The sequence below is a fragment of the Corylus avellana genome, chromosome 6 (assembly GCF_965113065.1).
Source record: "Corylus avellana chromosome 6, dhCorAvel1.hap1.2, whole genome shotgun sequence".
Classification (NCBI taxonomy): domain Eukaryota; kingdom Viridiplantae; phylum Streptophyta; class Magnoliopsida; order Fagales; family Betulaceae; genus Corylus; species Corylus avellana.
This window is the reverse complement of record NC_142495.1, coordinates 23,870,043-23,895,625: the sequence shown is the minus strand read 5'-3', so window position 1 is coordinate 23,895,625 and position 25,583 is coordinate 23,870,043. Positions and strand designations below refer to the sequence as shown.

The 25,583-nt window shown below is 38.1% G+C and overlaps 1 protein-coding gene and 1 non-coding gene across 3 annotated transcripts; one reads left to right on the top strand and one right to left on the bottom strand.

Moving 5' to 3' along the window:
- Positions 1-12,897: 12,897 nt before the first annotated feature.
- Positions 12,898-12,970, bottom strand: TRNAA-UGC (transfer RNA alanine (anticodon UGC)). Its single transcript has one exon. It is a non-coding gene; the product is annotated as a tRNA-Ala (tRNA).
- A 3,802-nt stretch (positions 12,971-16,772) lies between these two features.
- Positions 16,773-25,366, top strand: LOC132186365 (Nucleotidyltransferase family protein). 2 transcript variants are annotated; one of them, XM_059600300.2, is made up of 7 exons: positions 16,781-18,102; positions 18,469-18,837; positions 21,198-21,421; positions 21,700-21,763; positions 23,521-23,717; positions 24,606-24,864; positions 25,010-25,366. In XM_059600300.2, exons 1-6 carry the CDS (start codon positions 16,864-16,866, stop codon positions 24,814-24,816), a joined length of 2,304 nt encoding a protein of 767 aa, XP_059456283.1. In that variant the 5' UTR covers positions 16,781-16,863; the 3' UTR covers positions 24,817-24,864; positions 25,010-25,366. The 2 variants fall into 2 exon arrangements, with proteins under 2 accessions (XP_059456281.1, XP_059456283.1); XM_059600298.2 differs by having other exon boundaries at positions 16,773-18,102; positions 24,606-25,366.
- The last annotated feature ends 217 nt before the right edge of the window (positions 25,367-25,583 follow it).

The following is a 25,583-nucleotide window of genomic DNA, read 5'->3' as shown; positions in this document are numbered from 1 at the left end:
GTTGAAAACAATGGCTGATGAACTAATAAGGAAGTGGGGGAACTTCTCCTTGTCGGAAGAGGAGAGTGTTGGAGTGGAAGCCATTGACAGTGTTGTTGAGGTATTGGAATCAAGGAGCCAATCTTGGCTTGTGGGCAAACTTATAGCCGACAAGATCATTGGGAAGGACTATATTCACTCTACCCTTATCAAGGGGTGGAAGCCGACGGGATCCTTACATTTCAAAGTTCTAGGGGAAAATTTATTCCTCCTAGATTTTCAACATTCTTAGAATAGATCACGAGTTTTGGAAGGACGACCATGGATTTTTGAGGGTCAATTGTTCTTGGTGGAAGAGCTGGATGGGCTTACACCGCCTAGTCGTATGAAATTTGATTCAGCTGCATTTTGGATCAGAATGTACGATCTCCCGATGGTCTGTACGGAAAGGGAGATGGGTTTTAAGCTAGAAGCCACAGTTGGGAAAGTAGAAGATGTTGATACCGACGTAGATGGAACGGGCTGGGGCAAGTATCTACGTGTTCGTGTGCATGTAAATCTAGCAAAGCCAATTCCGAGGGGATGTACTTTGAAGCTGAAAGACAAATCTTATTGGGTGCCTTTCCAATACAAAAAGGTTCGAAAATTCTGCTTTAGTTGTGGGGTCATTAGCCATGGTCCTCAAGGTTGCTTGAAAGGGGACGGGAAGGGGAAACAAGGAGACAGGTCAGACCTTGAGTATGGTTCATGGATCCGAGTCCCTCCTAGCCAAGCTTGGTTGGAAAAGCTACGCTTGTGAATCAGAGAATTGGCTGCCGGTTATGCACCGGGGATGGGGAAAGGAGACTACCGATCACTGGCCACAGCGTCGGTGGGACCTACTGCCCATGACAAAATACGAAAAGAATTCACACGCACCAATGACGGGCTAGATGGCCGCCATGCATGCAACGTGAAATCTGGAATCGCTACCGATGGGGCGAAATTGGTGTAAGATTTTGTCAATGAGTTGGATAGCGATGATTTCGGAAGAGACAGTGAGGAGTTGCCTTACAAAGAAAATTTGAATGCTCCTTATAAGGAAAGAAGAAGCGATGACTTGTAGGATCAAAATCCACCAATAATGGAGGGTGAGGAAATAATGGGAATCAAGCATCATCAAACGGCTCCACAACGAGCAAATGAAGAAGTAGTAAACATCTCCAAAAAAGGAAAGAAGGCACGCGTGGGAGATAGGAGTTTCAAGGAATTTCGTGCTAGCAATTTTCTTACCCAAAAAGATGCTAATGTAGTTTCTGGCAAAAGTCAAGAAGAGATAATTTCAAAATTGGGAGCACCTTATGAGGAAGGAGAAGCATAAAAATTATGGAAATTTTTACATAGGGCCAATGGAACCACATTAAAGAGCAAATGGAATGGAATCTTGTGGAGGGGAACAAGGAATCGACGTGGCCAGCTGAAAATTTCAGTAAACCACATCACCCTCTTCTAGACATGTGGCTGTCTCTCATTCAACTAGGCTATGCACCAAAGGCAAGACAGTTGTCCCATAGCCCACACCAAAAAGAGAGAAGACCCATGCGGTTTCACCCGGCCTAACTCAGTAGAAGGGTGGCAAACGAAGGGGACGTGCAGTAGCTGAAAATGACGAAGGCTTGTGGATGGAATATGGGCAAGCTTCTTTGGACCAAAGAGCATCTGCTGGAAGGAAACGGGTAAGGGTTTCAAACTCTGCTGTTAGCAATGAGAATAATGTTCTGGCAGAGGCTGCTTTGCAGCCCTGCCAATCCCAATGAATGTATTAAGTTGGAAATGCCGAGGGCTTGAGAACCTTCAGACAGTTCGGAACCTTCGCCGTTTGGTGAAGGGAAAAAAGCCTGATATGGTTTTCTTGATGGAAACCAAAATGTTTGCTAATAAATGTGACTTTATTCGAATAAAATTGGGATTTGATTATATGTTTGGTGTGGATTGTGTGGGTTGAAGTGGAGGTTTACTTTGCTTTGGAAGGATAATTTTATTGTTAATACTCAAAATTTCAGCCGCCATCATATTAATGCGGTGATTGTTAGTTGGGGGATTTGGCCCAATTGGAAATTCACTGAGTTCAATGGACACCCGATGACCGGAAAAAGAAAAGAATAGTGGAATTTGCTTCGACACCTGAAGTCTTTTCAACTCACCCCTTGGGTATGTGTCGGGGATTTTAATGAAATTGTGAGTCAGTCAGAGAAAAAAGGAATGATAGCCCGACCAAGGGGACAAATGGAAGAGTTTAAGCATGCCTTAGAGGACTGCAGTCTCCATGACCTGGGGTTTAAAGGCCCAAGATTCACATGGAATAATGGTTGTCCCGGGAAAGAAAACATATTGGAAAGACTGGATAGGGTAGTGGCTAATATGGAATGGAGTGAAGTTTAGAGGGATGCGGGTGTTGATGTACTAACTTGCTGCAGTTTAGACCATCTTCCATTACTTCTAAGTATGAGCAAATTGGGGACGTCAGCTGGGAAAAGATGGCGACCCTTCCGGTACGAAGCTGGATGGTCCAAATGTGCAAATTTTAAAAAGGTTCAAGATTCGTGGGCTACTAGAAGTCTGAGCACAGATCCATGGAAGGTATTCAGAAGCAAGCAACAAGGTTGTCAGCGAGTCATCAAGCAGTGGGTCCAAAAACAGAAGCCACCAACCGAGAAACAAATCCTAGCAAAAGCTATAGAGTTACAGAAACTTCAAGAGGAGGCAACTTCGGCATCTATGCATATAGAAAAGGCCCTGAAAGAAGAAATAAATGATTTGTTGGAACAAGAGGAGCTCAAATGGCGACAGAGGGTAAAGGAAAATTGGTTCTGTGATCGTGATAGCAAAACCAAAATTTTTCACGCCTGTGCAAATCAGAGACAATGCAGAAACCGAATTGAGCAAGTTGAAAATAGCCTGGGTCATACTTGTACGTCACAGACTTCAGTGGAACGGGCCTTTATAGATTTTTATTGAGAATTGTTTACATCGGCTGGCCCGCATGGCATAGATGATTGCATAGCCACTATCGAAGGTAGATTGTCGAACAATATGAAGCTCTCCTTGGCTGCTACATATACGGAAGATGAGGTATATAAAGCATTGATGCAGATGGCACCTCTCAAAGCACTAGGCCCCAATGGTTTTTTTGCAGAATTTTACCAACAACAGTGGTCGACAGTTGGTCAAGAGGTATGTACTGTTGTTTTACATTTCCTCAATGGATCTGAGATGGACAAAAGAGTCAATGAGACGCACATTGCCCTCATTCCAAAAAAGACAGCCCCACGGTGTGTTTATGATTTCAGACCAATCAACCTTTGTAATGTTGTCTACAAAATTATTGCAAAGGTCCTCACAAATCAACTCAAGCTCAATCTTCCACATGTCATATCTGCCAACCAGAGTGCTTTTAATCCTGGACGTCTAATCTCGGACAATATAGTGACGGCATATGAAACTCTCCATTCAATGCAAACGTGATTGTGGAGTATGGTGGGCTATATAAGGATTAAACTTGAGATGAGCAAGGCTTATGACCGAGCGGAGTGGGCCTTCTTAGAAGCGGTGATGCGCAAAATGGAATTCCCGAATATCTGGATAAAGTTGATCATTGGATGTGTTAGCTCGGTCTCTTATGCCATTCTAGTTAACGAACAGCCAGTTGGACATATAAAGCCTTCCAGAGGGATTCGGTAGGGGGCTGTGCGCTGAGTCGCTTAGTGCACTTTTCACTCGAGCTGAGAAGAATGGGGTACTGACAGGTGTGCCTACTTTCAAAAAAGGACCCCGATTGAGCCACTTGTTTTTTTACTGATGATAGTCTGATTTTCTGTAAGGCAAATTCGGTAGAATGGAGGAGGGTTACAAAACTCCTAGACAAATATGAAGCAGCATCGGGGCAGAAGCTTAACAAAGAGAAGACTTCCATATTTTTAGCCACAACACGAGCTAGGCGAAGATGCAGGAAATTACTCAACTCTCAGGCCTCCAAGCCACACAGAATTACGACAAGTACTTAGGGCTCCCAACTCTTGTTGAAAAGTCACGGATAACGGCTTTTTCAGGTATCAAAGATCGTGTTTGGAACTGCCTCAATAACTGGAAAACAAAATTTCTGACATAAGCAGGGAAGGAGATCTTAATTAAAGTTGTGGTACATGCCATTTCAACGTATTGTATGAGTGTTTTTCTCTTGCCGATCGCTCTCTGCGAGGAGATTCAGAGGTTGATGCAACGATTTTGGTGGGGACACAAGGAAAAACACTTCTAGAATACATTGGATGAGCTGAAAAAAAATGGGTGTGTCTAAAGCCCATGGTGTTCTGGGATTCCGTGATTGGAGAATCTTCAACAGAGCTCTACTAGCACAGCAACTTTGACGACTCTTCCAGTGTCCAGAATCTTTGGCTGGAAAAATATTAAAAGCTAAATACTACCCATCTTGTTCAATTCTGGAGGCATCTTTAGGTAATCGACCTTCTTATGTATGGCAGAGTTTTATGGCAGCGCAGCCTGTGCTTCGAAATGAACTTGTCTAGAGGATTGGGAACGGAGAGGCCATTCATGTGTGGGATGATAAATGGATCCCGACAACAACTGCTTATATGGTCTAGTCACCGCAGAATGTACTTGATCGACATGCCTGTGTTTCAAAGCTTATTGATCCAGATACGAGACAGTGGAAAGATGATCTTAATGCACAAGTTTTCCTGAAGGATGAAGCAAAGATGATTAGAAGCATGCCTTTTAGTCCTCAACCATCAAAGGACCGAATCATTTGGCGAGGTACTAAAACTAGAATTTTTTCCGTCTGTAGTGCCTATTTTTTGGAAAATGATAGCCTGACAAGCAGAGAGTGTGGAACATCAAGACCTGCGAGTGGCGTAGTCTGGAAAGAATGTTGGAAGCTCAAGATACCAAATGCGGCAAAGCTGTTTCTTTGGAAAGCCATGCACAATCTCCTACCAACAAGAACGAATCTAAGAAAAAAATGAGTGCTTCTAGACACCCGATGCCCCATTTGTGGACTCGAAGATGAGACGATGGAGCACATCCTATGGACTTGCCCGTCAACGAAGGATGTGTGGGGAAGTGGGCCGATTAGATTGCAAAAATCTGGAGGTACGAATGAAACTTTTCCATAAATTTTCGAATCAATGCTTAAACTTTGTGATGCAAAAGAAGTCAAATTGTTTGTTGTGTTGGCAAGGAAAATCTGGTTGAGGAGAAACTCGGTTGTACATGAAGAAAAATTTCTCCACCCTACACGGCTAATACAGGAAGCTACTAAAGTGTTGGAAGAATTCCGCAGAGTAAACCCTAATGAGGACGTGGGCATGACCAACAACCGTGTTTCTAATGTTGCAACATGGTAGCCCCCACCACGTAATATGGTAAAGATTAACTAGGAAGCAGGGATTAATTCGAAGGAAGGGCGTGTGGGGTTGGGACTTCTTGCTAGAGACTCTAATGGGAAGTTTCTTACTACGCGTAGTATGTATTTGGCTATTCAAACTGAGCCAACAACAGCCGAAGCTTTACCAGAGATGAATGCGGTTCTCTTCTGCAAGGAATTAGGGCTCAACAACATCATTTTTAGGGTGACTCTTTGCAAGTGGTTAAGGATATTGAGTCTGAGGGACCGTGTCTTAGTAGCTATGGTGAATTTATAGAATGTATTCAAAGATAGCTACGTGTATTGGAAAGCTCTTGCTTCAAACACGCTATGAGGGACGCCAATTATGCTGTGCATGCGCTAGCAAAATTGGCCTCCACCCATGTCACTATGTCTACTTGGTTGGAGGATGCCCCACCAAGTGTAGGTGATATTGTACGGAGGGAGCTATCCCTCTTAGTTGTGTGATCTTTTGTAGATCTTTTGAGATAATGAATATTCATAATATTCCTTCAAAAAAAAAAAAAAAAAGAGTAAGTGGTAGACAGAAGAGTAATGGAAGGTAGAATAGTTAATGGTAGGTAATAGTATTTGGTAGGTAGAATAGTAAAGGGAGGGTAGAATTGTAAATGAAAGGTAGAATAGTATTTGGTTTTTTCCTATAAATAGAGCTTCCTCATTCACAATTTCACCACTCCTCTCCCTTCTCTTCCACATATTCTTCCTTCTTTCGCTTTCTACTCGATCTTTCTTCTTTCTGAGAGTGTTTACACAGAGCAGAGAAAGAAATGGCGAGACAAAGCGCTGCAAGAAAGAAAGAACACAAGAGAGAGAGCTAGTAGAGAGATGGTGAGAGGTAGAGTTAGAGGAAGAAGCCATGAAACGAAGATAATTCAGAGAAAGATGGAGACAGAGATTCAAAGATTAAGGAGTTTTGAAGACAATGAGAGATATTGAAAGAAAGATACTGTGTGAAGCAGAATGAGTTTCAACAAGTAATTACCTTTGATGATCCATTCATGTAATCCACTGTAAGTATTCTTACTTACTGAGAGTGATATTGATATTCAATAATACAGATCTTTGTAGTTTTATTAAGTATCTGGCCTTTTGATATAATTGCTTTAACAATGATTTATATTATCTTGAATCAATTGACTCATTATTTTAAGATTTTTGTAGTGCTTGCAGTAATGGAAAGTCAATGTAATTATGCAGTTGTGATTAGAGTTTCATATTTGAGATGTACATAGATTCTAAATTGGTGAAGTTTGTCTAGAGTTTATATAGTCAGATAGATTTGTATAAATGCCTTGCTCGGCATAATTGTGGGTATTTTGTATAAAGAAAAGTATTTTTAAGAGTATTGTTTTGTATTGATAAATTTCAGATGTTTCGCTGCGTAAGATTATTTCAGCGTAACGCTCGATTTATTTACAAGATAAAAGAAGAGAAATATCGGGATGTTACAAACGGTATCAGAGCATTGCCCAGCCTGAGATGGTGAGAGCGTGCACAAGCCTATGAGGGCCGCTAGTGGACATACGTTAGTGATGCCAAAAGTGGGTTATATTATAAAAGTGTTAGTTAAGACATGATGAAATATATAAGGGCCAAAAGTTAAGGGCCGAGAATGAAGAAATTCCTTAAGGATTGCCAATGGTAACACTAGTGCCCAAGAAGAGTGCTTGTGACGTCTCACATCGCCTGGGTATGGAACATGTTATGGTATTTATTCTATGAGCGGATTGAATTTTAAAGTTATATGGTAACTTGGGTAAGTTATGGTTTGAGTGTGATTTGTTTTAAATTGGGTCACTCAATTTGAAGATATGTGATAATTTATGGGTTTTAATTTCGAGAACGAAATTTCTTAAGGAGGGAAGATTGTAGCGCCCCAGATTTTAAAAGTATTATTTTAGAGATATTTATTTGATGATGATTATTTTCATATTCATAGTAGCCAATGATTTTAATTCTTGAGGAATCTATGAAGTTATATGAATTTACGGAAAGTGGTAATTAGAGAATGATAATTTATGGAATAATAGAATATTAATTGGTAGAAAGAGTATCATATGGTAGATATAATAGTTATGGAAGGTAGAATAGTTAATGGTAGGTATAATAGTATTTGGTAGGTAGAATAGTAAGTGGTAGATAGAAGAGTAATGGAAGGTAGAATAGTTAATGGTAGGTATAGTATTTGGTAGGTGGAATAGTAAAAGGAGGGTTGAATTTCAAATGAAAGGTAGAATATTATTGGGTTTTTTCCTAACGCTTCACAATTTTACCACTTCTCTCACTTCTCTTTTACATATTCTTCATTTTTTCGCTTTCTATTCGGTCTTTCTTCTTTCTAAGAGTGTTTACACAGAGCAAAGAGAGAAAGGGCGAGACAAAGCGCTGCAAGAAAGAAAGAATACGAGAGAGAGAGCTAGCAGAGAGATGGTGAGAGCCTGAAAGGCAGAGTTAGAGGGAGAGGCAGTGAGACGAAGATAACTCAGAGAAAGATGGAGATAGAGAATCAGAGATTGAGAATGAGTTTTTGGAGACAGTGAGAGATATTGAAAGAAAGAGATTGTGCGAAGCAAAATGGATTTCAACAAGTAATTACCTTTGATGATTCATTCATGTAATCCACTGTAAGTATTCTTACTTACTGAGAGTGATATTGATATTAAATAATACAAATCTTTGTAGTTTTATTAAATGTTTGGCCTTTTGATATAATTGCTTCAACAATGATTTATATTATCGTGAATCAATTGTCTCTTTACTTTACAGTTTTTGTAGTGCTTGCAGAAATAGAAAGTCAAGGTAATTATGCAGTTGTAATTAGAGCTTCATATTTGAGATGTACAAAGATTCTAAGTTGGTGAAGTTTGTCTAGAGTTTATACAGTCAGATAGATTTGTATAAATTCCTTGTTCAGCATAATTGTGGGTTTTTTGTATAAAGAAAAATATTTTTAAAAGTATTATTTTGTATTGATAATTTCAAGTTTTCTGCTATGTAAGATTATTTCAGCGTAACACTCGATTTATTTACAAGATAAAAGAAAAGAAATATCGGGATGTTACAAGAGCATAGTGAGTAATGACTTCCACACCTACTCATTGCCTTAAAAGAGCATTTTTAGTGTACTACAGTATCGAGCGCTCTTTGACTTTTTGTTGACCACTGATTTTTGCCCCTGTGTGCCACTTGCAACTCAAAAACCCTGGATAAACAATACACGAGCACTTGCACAATTTATGAAATTTTCTGCAATGCCTTCGGTTTTTTCCCCTATTTAAACCCACCCCCTATGCCTTTAAACCTTCATTTTAGCCTTTGAAGCCATAGAGAAACTCCTTTGTTTTGATTCTTGAGTATGTGTGAAGCTGTGAGTGTTTTTGGAGAAGAAGGAGGTGTTCTTGAAGAGCTTGCTTTGTTGAGGTGACCATTGTACTTCCTTTTTGTTTTGTTAGGTTATTATGTTAGCTTCTTGTTTTACAATAGCTTAGTTGTTAATATTTAGGAGTTTTAAGTTTTCCTTCCCATATAGGTTTAATCTTGTTATTTGGAGACATTGTTCTGGTTGAAAGGTGTTAGAAAACCTTTTTATGGCCTTAGAACTAGTCAAGAAAGGCTTGGGGAGCATTTGGACCAAATGAGGTTCTACTTGAACCTCATTGGCCGAACGATCACCCTAAGGCACGAGCGCTCATCCAGAGACATTCAGAGGAACTCCTCTTTGGCTAAACACCCTATGGCCTTTGTTACTGAGTTTTATGTTCGTTTTAGTTGGACTTAGGACTAATGGGAGGTTTTTCACAGATTTGGAGAACCCGAATCGTTTGGAGGAATATTCGGAGAACTTGTTCGACCCAGGTGAGTTTTAACTCACATAATGCTCACCATTTATTTTCCTGCATTGCATGACTATTTTGTGTACCACAACATGCATATTTAAAACTCTTACGATATACACTTTGCTGCACCATGAACTCTATCATTTGTGAAAATGTGCTATTTAACAAAATAATGACATGGAGATTTGTACAAGCATGCATGTAAAATACGTACAAGATTAATTACATCGTATGAAATGGTACACCGGTATGTGTGGGATAATGGTAATGGACTTACTATACATGTTAACTTTATGGTCAAATGTGTGTGTTGATATATGGACCTTTGATCCAATGATTGTTTCGGGACCGGCACAGCCTTAATGGGCGGTCACAACATGACGTATATCATTAGTAGCGTGGGCCACCCGAGGTCGAACTTGGTTGGTTGCTAGTTTTATGGACGGTAGCGTACAAGGGTCAGGGCACCTGCATTGCATTACAGGTCCCTCGGGACAGCGCCAACCCTGCTAAGGAGTAATATCTCGAGAAGACTATACTGTTGAACTATCAGTAATTCCCATGATTATGAACTTGTGCTATATCTATATCGCATTCATGGATAACTGTCATACCTAAAATCTATATTCTTTACCAAACGAAGGTCATCACTAAAATGGCATGGGTATTGTGTGCATTATCTTTCACTAAGTCCTTGGACTTACCCTTTTTTATTTTTCTTCCCATTATATATAAATTGCGCGGTTTAGCTAGCATAAAGGAGGATACCTTCGGATTGGATCGTGGTGATTGTGCAGGACCTGATTCAGGTCATTTTTTAGGACATGAACCCTGTTTGGCTGAAATCCATGTGGGAGGATGGAGGGACTATCCAAGGAGAGATGATAGAAATAGTGATCGTGCTTGTACTACTTAAGATTATGCGTTAATCTTGTTATCTTATTTTAAGACAAGGATTTGGGGTTGTAGTATTTTGATGATCGGTCTTTGACCATATATTTGATGACCTATTTATGATATGATGTTTTTACTCTGGTGGTTATGCTTGTGATATTTAGTTATTGCTTTCTATTCCTGTTATTTAAAGTCTTCCACTGTATTCTCTCGTTTAGGAGAGATAATGTCCTTGAGTCTTGTCCCTTGAGGGATACAGGCTGAGAGATGAACCATGGAGTCAATTACCGTTAATTAATTTCCACGGGGTGTTACATTTTATGCTAAATTGACATACACATGTCACTCATGCAGCTCATGAAAAGCCACACCTCTTCTTGAAGCATTGGATCCCTTCCTTTCCATATCCACCCTTCAATCCCTATCTCATACTCTTCCCAAGAAAGCCTTCTTTTTTTTTCTTTTTCTCAACTATGTACCATAGCCATTTATTCCCTTCTAATTGCTCTCCTTTTTTTCTCCCCCAGTCTTCCTCTTAGCAGTTTCTACTGACCATGGCTAAAGAGAGAAAACCCATGGCTATTGCAAACCCCCTGCCTGGAGTGGCCCACCTGCTAGCCAAATCTCAGAGCTGATCCACTTGGCGTTCATAGCCACTGGATTTGAGCTCGATCAGTGAAATGGTGGCCAATGACGACTTGTCGTTCATGAATCATGATTCATTTGTACGGTATGCAATTCAGTCAATGGACAGTGGAATACGGCATGCCGTCTGTACAGACCCAATGGCAACATTTAAATACAATTTTAATAGTGACCATATTTCAACAGTAGGCTTGTACCGCCTTCCTTCCATATGGGGGAGCCAGCGTTAGTTCAATATCGGAGAGAGCCAGCCTTAGTAGTCAGTCTTAGTCCTACATCAGAGAACCAACCTTCTAAGTCGGTGCATGGTTTGTATATAAATGTTTGTCCTTGGACGTGATTTCCAATTTACGCATGAGAGAACTCCTTATTGTTCAATGAGAAAAGAAAGGTGAGAGTGAAGGAGTGATGAAATCAATTCTATTAACGCAAACAATGCAGTCAGTGAGATTTTGCTTTAGGCCCTACAATGATGAGCTCATAACCGACTATTTATTGAAGAAGGTTAAGGGTGAAAAGCTTTCCGGTGATGGCATCGGTCAGCTTGATTTGTATTGTGAAAAGTTCCCTTGGGAAGTCTGCGGTGATATTTCTGATCCGAGGAAGAAGGTTTACTTTTTCACAAGGCTGAAGAAACTATCCAAAATTCGAGTGTGGTAAACAGCTAGTTGTGGGGTTTGGCATGAGAATTGTGCTGACAAGATATATGATTATAAGGGCGATGTTATTGGGGCCAAAAAATCGTTTTGTTTTAAGGTAAAACAGGGCTCATGCATGAAGAAATCCGACTGGATTATGCACGAGTTCTCACTCGTTAGGGAACAAGAACAGACTTACTGGGTCCTATGCACCGTTCAAAAGAAGAGATCAGAATCAAGAGTTGGGATCAAAAGACGCCTTCGAGATCATTAATCTTGTATTGTTCAGATTCCTCCTTATACCGTCATATCTTTTGAAACTGAAACCCCCCAACCTTGGATTAATATAGACATGCTGCTTCTCGAGGAAGGAACCCAACAGAGAAAGAGGATGTGCTACGATGTTGAATGCGATGTGCGTCAAGCGACTAAGACGCCATCCCAATATCCAGCTGAATTTGGAATGCCACAGTCTGAATTTACACCATCGCAAGATCCTGTAGACATTGGGAAAGTTGATCTGGAAACCTCCATGACTCTACCAGCCAGTGACGACCCTGATTCTCAACTTTTGGCTTCAAATAATTTTCTATCGCCGCCTATGCCTAAGGGTGTACATCTGCCAGTCGGTACATGTGTCCATTTTTTGGATTTTTTTGATGCTGAGTTCTCACGACAATGAGCTCAAGCAAAATGTTCTGGTGCAAATGGGTCATTCTGGGTCGGCAGAGACCTTTGTAATGCTTCTTTTGATCAAAATAGAGAACAAAAACTCTGTTTTGCTCTTGGCGCTTGTTAATATAGGAAAAGATTGTAACTTGTAAATCTATTCTATGGAATAAATTCTTAATATTTAGTGTTCGTTCAATTTTGTTGGAGCATATTGGTGTAACATTTTCCTTGATTTTTGTTATGGCAACTTTTCTTTATCAACTTTGTTGGAGACATACTTGAAATCATAGAATCTCTTGTCTTGATTTATTTAGGTAGAGCATATATTTCTTCTAGTTCTAACATATGTGAAATGCCATTGATTTTTATTTTTATTTTTATTTATTTATTATTTATTTATTTTTTGAACTCTGGAATTAGTTGATTTTTCGAGTGTAGAGGATTAATTTCCTCTGAATATTCATATATAATCAATGCTGGAGAATTATAGGAAGAGGTTTCTGGCAATTGCTTGGTTGTGGGAAATTTGCATGCGTCTCTCTCTCCCTCCTCAACGCCATCATTCTTGAATGAATAGTTAAACCATGTTTACATCCTTGTTGAAGCTTGAAACAACTCAAAGCTAAAAAGTAAAAACAAAAAACAGCATCACTTTAGACACCTTGGCGACTAAAATGTAAGATTTGATGGGATTGGAATGGATTTGAATCACCCATTGCTATCTTTGGGTGGAAATATAATCAGAATATCAATTTAATTACAAAACAAACGGCTCAAAAAGCTCAAATAGAGATGGAGATGCGGGGGATCAAAGCCCGTGCCTCTCGCATGCAAAGCGAGCGCTCTACCATTTGAGCTACATCTCCTTGCGCTCTAATCCTTGTCAAACCATGATTAACACTGTAGTAAATATCACTATTGATACACTAACCATCCCAAACAAAACATCCTCATTTGAAACTGTGTTTTATTTGCGTATCTGAGATTTCATAGGGTCCATTATTAAATCAACCTGTTTGTCTTTCGCAGATCATTTGCAGACAATCAACTTTAGGTACTCAACAGGCATAGTAAAGCTTCTTGCAATCGCATATATAATTTTAAATTAACCTAATAAACCCTCGATATGTGGTTCAGTGCATGCCCATATAATTCCTTCACATGGACTATCAATCTCACTCGCTCAAATCCTTAGCGTAGTCATGTAGTCAAATGGTATAACCAGGATGGTTCTAATGTTATTTATATGATTCAGAAAAGTGCTAATTAGGGTTTTCTATCATCATTTATATAACCGAAATCAATTTAACACATGTCAAATGTGAGATTAAAGACATACCCAAAGAAGGCTCTCATAATCGAAATCCACATAATTCTGAACATCTCAGTGATAGTTCCATTTATTTTATGCCTCCATTTTGCAAGATTATCTCAGTGAGCTCAAAAGCTCACAAAGCACATAGTTCATTTGTTCAATTAAGATAGCATCAATTTACAGCTTATATCGTCATCACACTTGGTCCCAAAGAAATTTTTAATTTCCAAAACATATCTGGATTGCACTAGAAACATATAGGAAAAAATACACTTTACCCCCCAAAATTTGGGACTATTTTCAGTTCGACCTCTAATGTTTCAATTTTTGCAATGCATCTCCCCCCCCCCCCCCCCAAACTTCCAAATTTTTGCAATTCGAACAATTTTATTCCAAAATTCTCATATTGCTCCTAATTTTTTATTTTTTTTATAATTTTTTTTTTTAAATTCAGGGTTGGCCATTTTTGCACCACCATTTTTTTTTTAATTTTATAAATAAAAAATAAAAAAAATTATGGGCAATATGGAAATTTTGGGATAAAATTGATCAAATTGCAAAAATTTGGAAGTTTGGGGGGTGCATTATAAAAATTAAAACGTTGGAGATCAAATTGAAAATCACCCCAAATTTTGAGGGATAAAGTGTAATTTTCTCAAACATATAATGCGAGGGATTGAAGGCATAGATATTTCTAAAATGAAATCATTCTAAAAGATCAATTACTGACACAAATGATTGTATATTATAAGGTGGAGTAAGAAGAACAAACGTCATATACTAGCTAGGGAAGAGGTAAGAGGTAGAAGGGATAGACTAGTTATCAAAAATAATCAAATGGGATTATTTAAATTGATAGGGTTCAGAAAACTGCCATGTACAATCCTGGGCCTCCGATGAAAAAGCTCTATACTCGTGAGCCTTTAGCCAAGGAGACTGAGGAGTGTGTGCGTTCTTCAAGGTCATCATTAGCTCGTTGAAGGCCCTCACTAGCTCCATTACCCAACTCCTCCCCCTCGCACCCGCTCGCCCGCCTTGCTCCACCCCTAGCTCTGGTCCTCCTCCTAGCCTCCACCTAGCTCCACTACTCGAATTGCTCATGCCATCGCTAGGACCTTGCAATTACGATGGACAACCGACATCGTCTTTGGAGGAGTTGTGCTTTGGTTGTTATTGATGGATTGAATCCCACTAGAGCCTCCATTAGAGGGACCGATTGAGAGGTGCCGTTAAATGACCACTTGTCCTAAAAGTTTAAACTTATAAGAAGAGATAAATTTAATCATTTAATTAAATACTTTAATACTTCACCTCACATGTGGGCGTAAACTCCATTTTTAATAAAGTGGAGCTTAACACCTAGAATATTTAATTTAAATTAGGGGTGAATGACTAAGACAAATTTTAAACTCAAGACCTTTGCTCTGATTCCACGTTAATTGGTTAAATTTATTTTTCCTATAGGCTTAAGTTTTTATGACAAATAGTGATTTAACCATGTAGATATGCTCGCTTATCTTCTTTTGCTTTAATTCTTCATTTGATTAAATCATATTTTACTGAATGCCTAAAATACCTCCCATCGTTCCATATAATTCCATCAGTGCCGTTGTATAAACCCTCCTATCCTATAGTATAACTTTTAGGACCCGTTTGGTTTGCGGAATAGATCCTTATAATGAAATAGTTATTTATATGAAATAGTCATTATTTTGTTTGGTAAGTGTCTATTCCTATGAATAGTTGTTCCCATGGGAATCACTAATCCCGTATACATAGGAATAACCATTTATCTAAAAAAATTAGAGGAATAGATATTCTTAAGAGAATGTATAAAGTTTTCCAAAAAACTATATATATTTTCAAAATTTCTCTCCAACTTTAAAAATAATTAAAAAAAAAACCCTTGTGGGTGACTGGCCGCCCACCGCAGGAACTAGGGGCCCAAAGGACTTCGGGGGTGGTTGCGGCCACCCCGGATGGAATTAGGGGTGGCTAGGCCACTCCTAGTTCCTGCTTTGGGTGGCCAGCCACCCACAATTTTTTATTTTTATTTTTTAAGTTTTGAACAAATTAGAAATTATATGGACTTTTTAGTAATTTTGGTTCAATTCCAATTATGAAATATGTGTTGCTATCAAACTAAAGAATTGGAATAATTATTCAATTCCAACCTCTTCTATTCATAGTAATACCTATTTATTTTCCTATTGGAATACCTATTCCGCAAATCAAACGGAACCTAAATGACAAATGTAATTGAATTATCGCTTGACTGCCTCTTTGGCTTTTGTTTTTTTTCTTCTAAAAATAAATTAACAAATAACATAAAACCAATTTTTACCCTTATGTAAGAACATTTTTTTTTTTAAAAAAAAAACCCCTCAAAACACATTAACATACAAAATTTAATTCAGAATATAATAGTCACTACGTTGTGAGGCTCTTGGGCTCTAGCCTCTACGTAAGAATACCACATTTTGAAGCCTAAACCTATTAGTCCAAATACGATTTCCATGTGTTCCAAGATCAAAGTTCAATCTAACTATTTTAAAAATTAATTATTGAATTTGTAAATCCAACAAAGTTAATAATTAATTAAATATTTTTTTTTGAGTAGAATAATTATTATTATTTTTTATAAATTAAATAAGAGGAGGATAATAAAATTTAGGAAAAATTACATTTTACCCCTCAAAGTTTGGGGCGATTTGCAATTCGACCTCCAAAGTTTCAATTTTAATAATCCATTCCCCAAAGTTTTAAATTTTTGCAATTCGATCAATATTATCCCAAAATTTTTATATTGCCCATAATTTTTATTTAAAAAAAAAAAAAAACAAATTTGGAAGTGTAAAAATGGCCAGATGGCTAGCCACCTCGATTTTTTGTTTATTTTAATTTTTTATAAAACATAAAAAAATAAAAAATTAGGGGAAATATTGGAAGTTTTGAATACAATTGGTTAAATTATAAAAATTTGAAACTTTAAGAGAGTGAATTGCCAAAATTAAAACTTTAGATATCAAATTGTAAATCATTTCAAATTTTAAGGGGGTAAAATATAATTTTCTCTAAAATTTAAATGAAAACAAACGTAACCTTTAACATTACGTAGGAATGAAGGAAAGAACGGACATAAAAAAGCGCCGCCACTATTAACTGTGGACCCTCTACGATCGTGTAATCCAAATCAACGGCCTTAAACTGCCACAACATCGTGTACGTAACGGAGAAAGGTTGGCAATCCGAACACTCGCACCCGAGTATGGGATCAGAATATTTACACTGGGGATTCTCCACGCCTTTTAATGAGGAATTAATATTCGAATCCAATGGAAACCAGATGGTCCAACTCAGAAAAGAGAACTCGTCAAGCCTTCCAATTACTCTTTCTACCTCTCTCGTCACTCAATAGTTGGACTTCACCCAAGGCCACGCGCTATGAGTGGCGGTGGAGGTGACGCTCCGCCTCGTCCGGCGACAAACGGCGGCGAGTTCCTGCTGTCTCTGCTCCACAAGCAGCAGCAGCAGCACCACCACCAACAGCGCCAAACTCCGCCACAACAACAATCTCCGACCGTTGATCCTGCCGTTGCAGCTGTTGGCCCCACCCTTCCCTTCGCGCCACCACCATGGTCGTTCAATTCCAACGGCCCCGATCTTCCTTTCCCTCTGCCTCCTTGGCCCCACTCGCTCTCTCCTCCTCAACCTTTCCCTTCAAACTTCCTAGGGTTTCCGCAAAACCCTTTCCCTCCTCCTCGGAATCAGTATCCAGGCAATCAAATTCCACCAAATCACATTCTCTTCGGCGACGATTCCAGGAAAGTAGGGTTTCCTGGGATTGACGCCAGAGACAATAGTAGAATCGACAAGTTTACTGTGCAGCAGACGCATCATGAGCCGAAGCTCAAGTTCGGTTCTTTCGCTAGCGAAATTCGGAGCCCTGAGGTTTTGTCAAATGTTATTTCTCAGAATTCTTTGGATACTACGAAGTTCGATACTCAGAAGGAGGGCGAAGCGGGTTTGGGTACCAGAAGCTATAATGGGTTGGATAGGAATTGGCAATTCGAGCCGCGGGTGAATTCGAATTCGAATTCCAATTCCAATCCAAATTCAAATGCTTTCCGGCGTGCGAATTATGATTCTCGAGAGCAAGAGCGACGAGGGGGTGAGTTGGGAAAGAAGTACCACAGTGGGAACTATCGGTCTAGTCCACCCCCGGGGTTTCCGAGCAAGCCTAGGGGAAAAGGGAATTGGGATTCTGGGAATATGAGGAGGGGGTTAGAGCACAATGTGGATAAGCAAAAGGCATATTATCTTGAATTTGGTAGTAGCGATGTTTCCTCGGATGCTGAGGATGAGAGACTGAGGAGATTATCAATGGAAGGTGAAAAGTCAGGTGAGCTGAGGCTCAGTGGACAGCTTGATCGCCGGGGGATGCCAGCAGGGAGTAACCTTCCTTCGGTGTCGGCTTTGGATATCGATGAGTCCATATCAAATTTGCATAGTGAGATTGATGAATTTGGTGATGGCAATAGTTTTCAGGGTCGAAACAAGTTCAAGGAGGATGGAAGTAATGAACTAAATGATATTGGCGAACAGCTTGTCGATTCATTGTTGCTTGAGGATGAATCTGATGGCAAGAATGGCGCAAGCCAACATCGCACTTCTCGTGAGAAGGTTGATTATTTTTGTTGCTTCTGTTTCTTTCTATTCTTATATGATGTGTTAAATAGGCTTAAAATATTTGAAATTTACAAATAAATTTTGATCCCGAAGGAACTGATATTTGAATAGAGATCTATGATATAAACATGATCTATGAATACTTAAGGTTTTCAACTTTTAGCGTTCATATACTTTCAGGTGCTAGTTGGCCGTTGTTAGTGAAAAAATGTCAATCATTGTGTATTCTCAAGGGACATATTTTTTAATGGAATAGAGGTTGAAGTTATTATTAGCGTTGGAAGATTAAATTTTCTGTGGAAAGTTAATTAAGAAACAAACGGTTTAAATGTGGGATTCACTTGTATTTGTTATCATCAGGATGTAAGGTCAGATAGCAGAGGGCAACGGCTGCTTAGCCAAAGGATGAGGACGTTAAAAATAAAGATGCAATGTCGAAGTGACATACACAGATTAAATGCACCTTTTCTTGCAATTTACGAGTCCCTAGTACCTGCAGAAGAAGAGAAGGCGCAACAGAAACAATTGTTAGCATTATTGGAGAGATTAGTTTGCAAAGAATGGCCTAAAGCTCGGCTCTATCTTTATGGATCATGTGCAAGCTCTTTTGGAGTTTCTAGAAGTGATATCGATGTTTGTCTTGCAATTGAGGATGGGGATATTAACAAGTCTGAGATTTTATTAAGGTTGGCGGATATTTTGCAGTCAGATAATCTCCAAAACGTGCAGGTATATCAGATTGCTCTTTCTGATAATCAAACAGTAGACACTCTTAAAGTTTACTTAATTGAAACTGTTTGCAGTGTGTTTAGCACTGTATTTGATGTTGCATTTGTATTTCAGTTTAGACCCTTAGATTAAGTAGTTTGCTTACATTGGCCTTGATTCTTAAGTTAGATGATGAAAAATGACCATCGGGCATGGCAGAAGAATCTGAATTGAATGTCACCTTCTTAACTCAAATTAACTTGCCATATTTTCATGGTCCATTTTGTTGCTGAGGGGAACATAAATGTAAGTAGTGAATTTTTGTTGTTTTATTATATTAGAAGCGTAGATTTCAGCCCAGCAATTCAGTCTTATTGCTGCTTTGGGTTTTAACTCCATGAATGTTTGGCCCATCAACTTCATAGTTCATGGTGGATTGTATAAAAGCAAATGGTGCGAAATAGATTAAGTCTTTTCTTTCTTTCATATATATTTTTTTCAGTTGAGTTTATTAGCCATGTGAGCTGCGCCTCCCCTGGCACATTTGCTAGTTGTGGACTTTCTTGCATGCCTATACTCTTACATTCTCTTGGATGCCCCTTTTTTTTTTTTCCCCTTTTTTTTGCCAACTGCTGCTGCTTCTTGGGAACTGGATTTTCTGTGTGATAGTCCAAAGACCAGTATGCTAATATATTCCGGCCAGGAGTTAGATATTGTGATGCAATTAAAAGGTCGTTGAAGGCCTACTAGCAGAAGCTTGAGGGAATGCCTATGGGGAGGGATGATAAAACACTTGCTATTTGATACACTATGTGATGCTTTAAACATAATTGGCCTTTCGTAGCATGTGACCAAATTCCTTCTGCTCTATTTTTTTGTATAGTCCGTCAGGTTATATAAATTATGTCCATGTTTGGCACGTGGTTATAAAGAGCTGGATTGTATTTTATTGCAATGGGTTGGATAAAGAGTATCCTACCCCAAGTTTGGAACATACCTGGATTGGATTAAATATAGGAAACTTTATTTATTTATAGTTGGCTGGTTGTCGTCGATGTTAAGAGATCTGTGGTGGTGGCAAGGATAATTAATAAAAATAAATAAAAAATTGATGCTTAATGTTGCTGATAAGCTTAAGTGGGTGATAGTTGGGCATTGATGAGTGGCTGGAAATATGTTGCCGATGGCAAGATTAAATGGCATGTGGTAATCTTGAGACCGTTGGCATTGATGGGCAAGGTGATAAATTGCAGTTTTAAGACAAACTGACAAGAAACCCATGTTATCCCTATTGGTGGTATGGAATAATGCCACCTCCCCCATTTTAATGTTATATACCCCATATGGAGTATAAAAATATCCAAAGTAATTGTTATATCCAGTCTGAAATGACATGCCAAACATTGGATATGGATATCTTTATCCAATCCAGCCTCTATACAGTGCCAAATGTGGCTTATATGTATTAAAGAAGTTTCTATATTCTCAAGATAACTCTTAATTGCCAAGGCCAACTATGGAAACGCCAATAAGGGTTTGTATATTTTTTTGTCATATCGTGATGAACACAGTTTGTCCTAATGTGGGAGCTTTAGATCTTGCATGGGGAGCTTATTGGTTATGTTGATGCGCTAGATGATCGGTGAACTCTGAATGCATTGACTACCATAGGTTGTTGAAGGGGTGGAATTGCATGAAATGTGGAAGGTTCTGCTTTCATAAATTAGGAATCTGTTCCATACTGGGGTTTTAATAGAATACCACGTTCTGGGGGCCTTTGAGCTAGGTAACAGTTGCATTTTCTTCTAATTTTTGAAGTTTTTGTTTTTGGATTAACCTATTAGACATTAACACCTTGTTATAGATATGCAGGCTGCATTCTAACATATGGACTTTGACTCACCAAAAAAGTGATTAATTAATGCTTGTCAATCATTTTCTAATTTTCTTATTTATTCTGCAAAATTGTTAAGTTGCTGGATTCCTATCTCCTGTTGCATCTCCAAAATAACATTCATGTTCCTCTTTGAGTGATTTCAGATCGTAAGCCCTTAAATCAAGTAGTGACAAGTTTTGCAGATTATTTTATGTTATTTCCTTAAAAATATTCTTCTTCTTCTGCATGGGCCTTTCCATCTAAATCTGTTCTTTTAAGGCTTTGCCTGTTAAAGTCGTACTTGGACATTTACTCTTGCATGAGGTTATGAAGTAGAAAATGCTCTAGAAAAGCATGCTATAAGAGTGTCAACCAAAGTTTTGCCTCATGTAGGGCGGCTTGTGAAATCACATTCATAGGTTCATGTATAGTACATCATTATTTCATTCGTTTTGAATTTAAAGCAAATTTGTTTATGGGTTCTTGATTTAAGTTTTGTTTACAGGCGCTGACACGTGCTAGGGTCCCCATAGTAAAGCTTATGGATCCAGTGACTGGAATTTCTTGTGACATATGCATTAACAATGTTTTGGCTGTCATAAATACTAAGCTTCTTCGAGACTACGCTCAAATAGATGCGAGATTACGACAGTTGGCCTTTATTGTGAAACATTGGGCCAAGTCAAGAGGAGTCAATGAAACTTACCAAGGAACCCTGTCTAGCTATGCGTAAGTTAGGCATAAGATTTACTTGTATTCTGAAACTTAACACTTACAAATTGAGCAACATTTGCCAGTGATGGTATAATGAGACTGCTTGACCCTTGTGAATAAAAATAGAATCACCATAACTTACCTATTTGGTGCAATCTTCACAATCAATTGTTTTTTTTTTTTCAAAGTCACAGTTCATAAACATGCCTATGATGAAGATGTGCCTTTTCCTATCTTTTTTTTTGTGTGCCCATCATTACAATCTTTTTTAACTACTGCTATTTTCTTTTCAGGTATGTCATAATGTGCATACATTTCTTACAGCAACGCAGGCCCGCTATCCTGCCTTGCTTACAGGTGTGTGTTAATCTGGTTCTGTTGCAAGCATGGAAGGCATCTGTCATCCCACATTTTCTTACTAACATGCTTCTATTGTCTTGCGGTGTATGTTGTAAAAGTGTATGATAATGTGTTACCAATTACCAAAATAACAAACATAAAATGATGCTTTTTAATTTTATTTTTATTTTTTATAATTAATCGAAATATCATTTAAAGCATAAGGTGCCCTCAAGTACATGGGAAGTATACAAGAGAAGCTACCTAGGAAGTAAGGGCAAAAAGAACAAAAAAATTGTTATAACTAATCACTAAAGGAGCAACATAAACAATTGTCCAAAGATACAAAGTATTCAAAGATATCAACTCCTCCAAAGTCTTCTCGTAGTTCTCAAAACACCTATCATTCATTTCTCTCTATAGACACTACAAAAGGCATGAAGGAACCGTCTTCCATACTACAGTGCTCCGAGTGCTGCCAACATTCCACCAAGAAGCAAACATTCTTTGCGAACTTTCTTTGTCATTCTATAAGTACTTTTTGGGTTTCCATTTAGGATGTACCTAAAGTTGTTCTTGATCATTTGGTAAACTCCTGATTTGATTTTTAATTAGTATGTTATTCCTTATTATTTTTTTGCTCCCTGGTCAAGATACTTGACCTCATAGGTTGAGGATTCAACTTTAATGCAAAAAAGAATACTTTGATTGCATAGCAACTATTAGAATATTAATTAAATGATTAAATTCACTATTTCTTATTAGCTTATTCTTTTAGGATTATTGGTTATTTAACATGTTATTAGAGTAAAGGTCTTGAGTTTGAACCTTGACTCACAATTTACTCTTAGTTCCAGTTAAATATTCCACGTGTTTGGCCTCATTTATTGAGGGGGAGTTTGAGCTCATACACGAAGAAGAAAATTTATTAAAGAAACATGTGATTTTCACATGTTATTTAAAAATGCATGTGCATCTCATATGCAAATGGACACATGTCATTTTTATGGATTGGATTTCCTTCAACCTAGTTTGGAGGAAAATTATATCCCGAGGGTAGTGCTAGAATTTTAATTGAATAATTAAACTCACAATTTCTTATCAGTTTAAGCTTTTTGGACAATTGATAATATAACAGCAACAAATAAATTGCTTTAGTATGATGAGGCAAATTAGAAAGGATGATGTCATTAAAAGGCTGAAACGTGTAAACCTTATTGATTCAAACTACTGTGTTCTGTACAATCAAACATATATGTTGGTGGTCTGTTACTTGCATATAATGAAGAATATCCCTTTGGGCTTACCTTCTGAAAAAGAAATGTTTCGCCCTGTATGAGTTTGGCCCCCTTTTTCCCACCCGAATTGAAGGAAGTACAAAAAGTACTTTAGACATAATATTGCTGGACAAAATTTTAAAACAAAATGGAGCTTTATCATCATGCCGTGGAGAATAAACAGCTCCTCTCGTATGCATTTCTATGTGCGAATGGTGGTTGCCACATCATTTTCTACAAAAACTTCTGTATAATTTGTTTGAATTTTTGTATTACATTACCTATTAGATTTTAGGCCTTCATATGATTAAACATCGTACCAAGAATTGGTTTTGGAACATGGTTGTTTCTCAGTTGTGGCTTACTATGGCCTTAAATTGGTGTACATAGACTTATCGTATTAGACATGTTTGTTCTGCCTTTGTCTCACTTAGTACCTTCTCTCATGGGCTTAGTCAGCCTATTCTCTAACTTGTTGCTTGGTTTATTTACTTTCAGGAAATGGAGCCTACTTACTCTGTGACTGTAGATGATATTGAATGTGCTTTCTTTGATCAAGTTGGAAAATTATGTGATTTTGGATCCCGGAACAAGGAAACTATTGCCCAGCTGGTGTGGGCATTTTTCAATTATTGGGCATATCGTCATGATTATGCAAATTCTGTTATATCTGTCCGTACAGGAAGCATAATCAGGTTGGATGTAAACTATGGTGGCTTTGTTAGAATTCTGGTTTACTCAAATATGTGAATTTACTTATCAGAAATATAGAAGAGGAATGATTATGGAAAGTTTAATAATTATTAATACTGTGGCTTCTGTCCTCATAAACAAGAATCAGAACATGTATACGTCTGCCATTTTACCAAAAGCTGTTGCCAGATTGTTGCCCCTAATTCTTATCCTTGAGGTCTTTCTTACATGTTGAAGGTCTGATTCATACATATGCTGTTGGTGCGTTTTTATAATGACTAATTCTAGAAATTACATTTTTATCTTACAATTATCTCAAAAATATTGATGTGTTAGTTCTAACAAATAGTTGGACCAGTCCTCGTTAAAAAAAAAAAAAAAAAAAAAAAAAAAAATCCAAGGGTTAGTTGGGGAATGACACGTCAATGTTGTAGGATAAAAATGTGGTATATAGCATTACAATAATATATATCATTGATTGCTTTAATAGCCACTGTTCAACATTGAAAAATTGGGTTTGGATAATCTGTTTACATAATTAGGTAACGGTATTATTTTTCAGTTATTGGCATTAATGTTATTTGTCCTGTTAATGTTATTTTGTTTCTTAGTCGCTCTCTTGTATACTCCCTGTGTACTTGGGTTGCGCCCCCTCTGCGTTATTTAATGCATTATTACTTATCAAAAGAAAAAATGTTATTTTGTTGATGGGGTGATAGTAAAGGAGGTAACTGCTAGGTTTTCAGAGCCTGAAAGTTTTGAAATGGCATGTTAAATAGTTGTCTAATTTGGTTGAATCTAAAACATGTCTGATTTCATTGAAATTGAAACTTTAGTTGGGGCTGTTCCTGTGACTAACCAAATGTTCTTCACTCTGTTAATATGTTCAGCAAGCAAACAAAAGACTGGACAAGGAGAATTGGGAACGATCGTCATCTAATATGCATAGAGGATCCATTTGAGGTATCTCATGACCTGGGCCGAGTGGTGGATAAGTACAGCATAAAAGTTCTGAGGGAGGAGTTTGAACGTGCAGCCGACATTATGCAGTATGATCCAAATCCTTGTGTGAAGCTCTTTGAACCCTACGTTCATAGTTGACGTGTTGATTGCTTGTTTGAGCAGAATGTAGATGTAATTATGGTCAAGGTAACCAGTCTTGTCCCATCTTCCTCCTTTTGGTTATGGCATTTTGTCCATAGAATGTATTTAGTCTTCTAGGTTTTTATTCAAATGTCCAAAAGTGTAAAGAACTTTGGTTCTGTAGACCTCTGATCTGGATCTTTCATTTCAGATCAGAGGTATTTCAGTGGACTACTGTAACTTCTTTTCCCCCTTGCGGGAGGTGAGGGGCTTTCTCCTTTCCGTGCTGGCAACATGCATGTCCTGTGTGGAGTTTTGGGGAGAGGGGGATGGAGGGTGCTGAATTGGAACTTTAAACTACTTATATGTTTGAAACTTATCAATCTCTGGATTTGATTAAAAATCAGATAAAAAAAAGTTTCCTGGAAGGATGATATCCAGGAAATATTTTTTATTTTTATTTTGGTGTGTGTGTGTGTGTGTTTGAGGAATAAGCATTGTATTTGTGGTGTCCATTTTAGACAGGGGCCATTTGTTGCCTATAGTGAAATTGCTGCAGTTTGAGCTCCATGGTGACCTGAAACGATTTCTCAAGTTTTGCTTTTTATATTCTTCCATTTGCCGGAATCATTTTCCTGAATGTGGGCGAATCTGAAAGTTCAAATAATGGAAAACGTTATTACGAGAAAATACTTTGCTTGGTCTTGTTATTTTTCATTTTAATATGTTTATAGAAATTCTTTTTGGATGGATGAACCTAAGTTATTTTTTACTTTCATATTCAA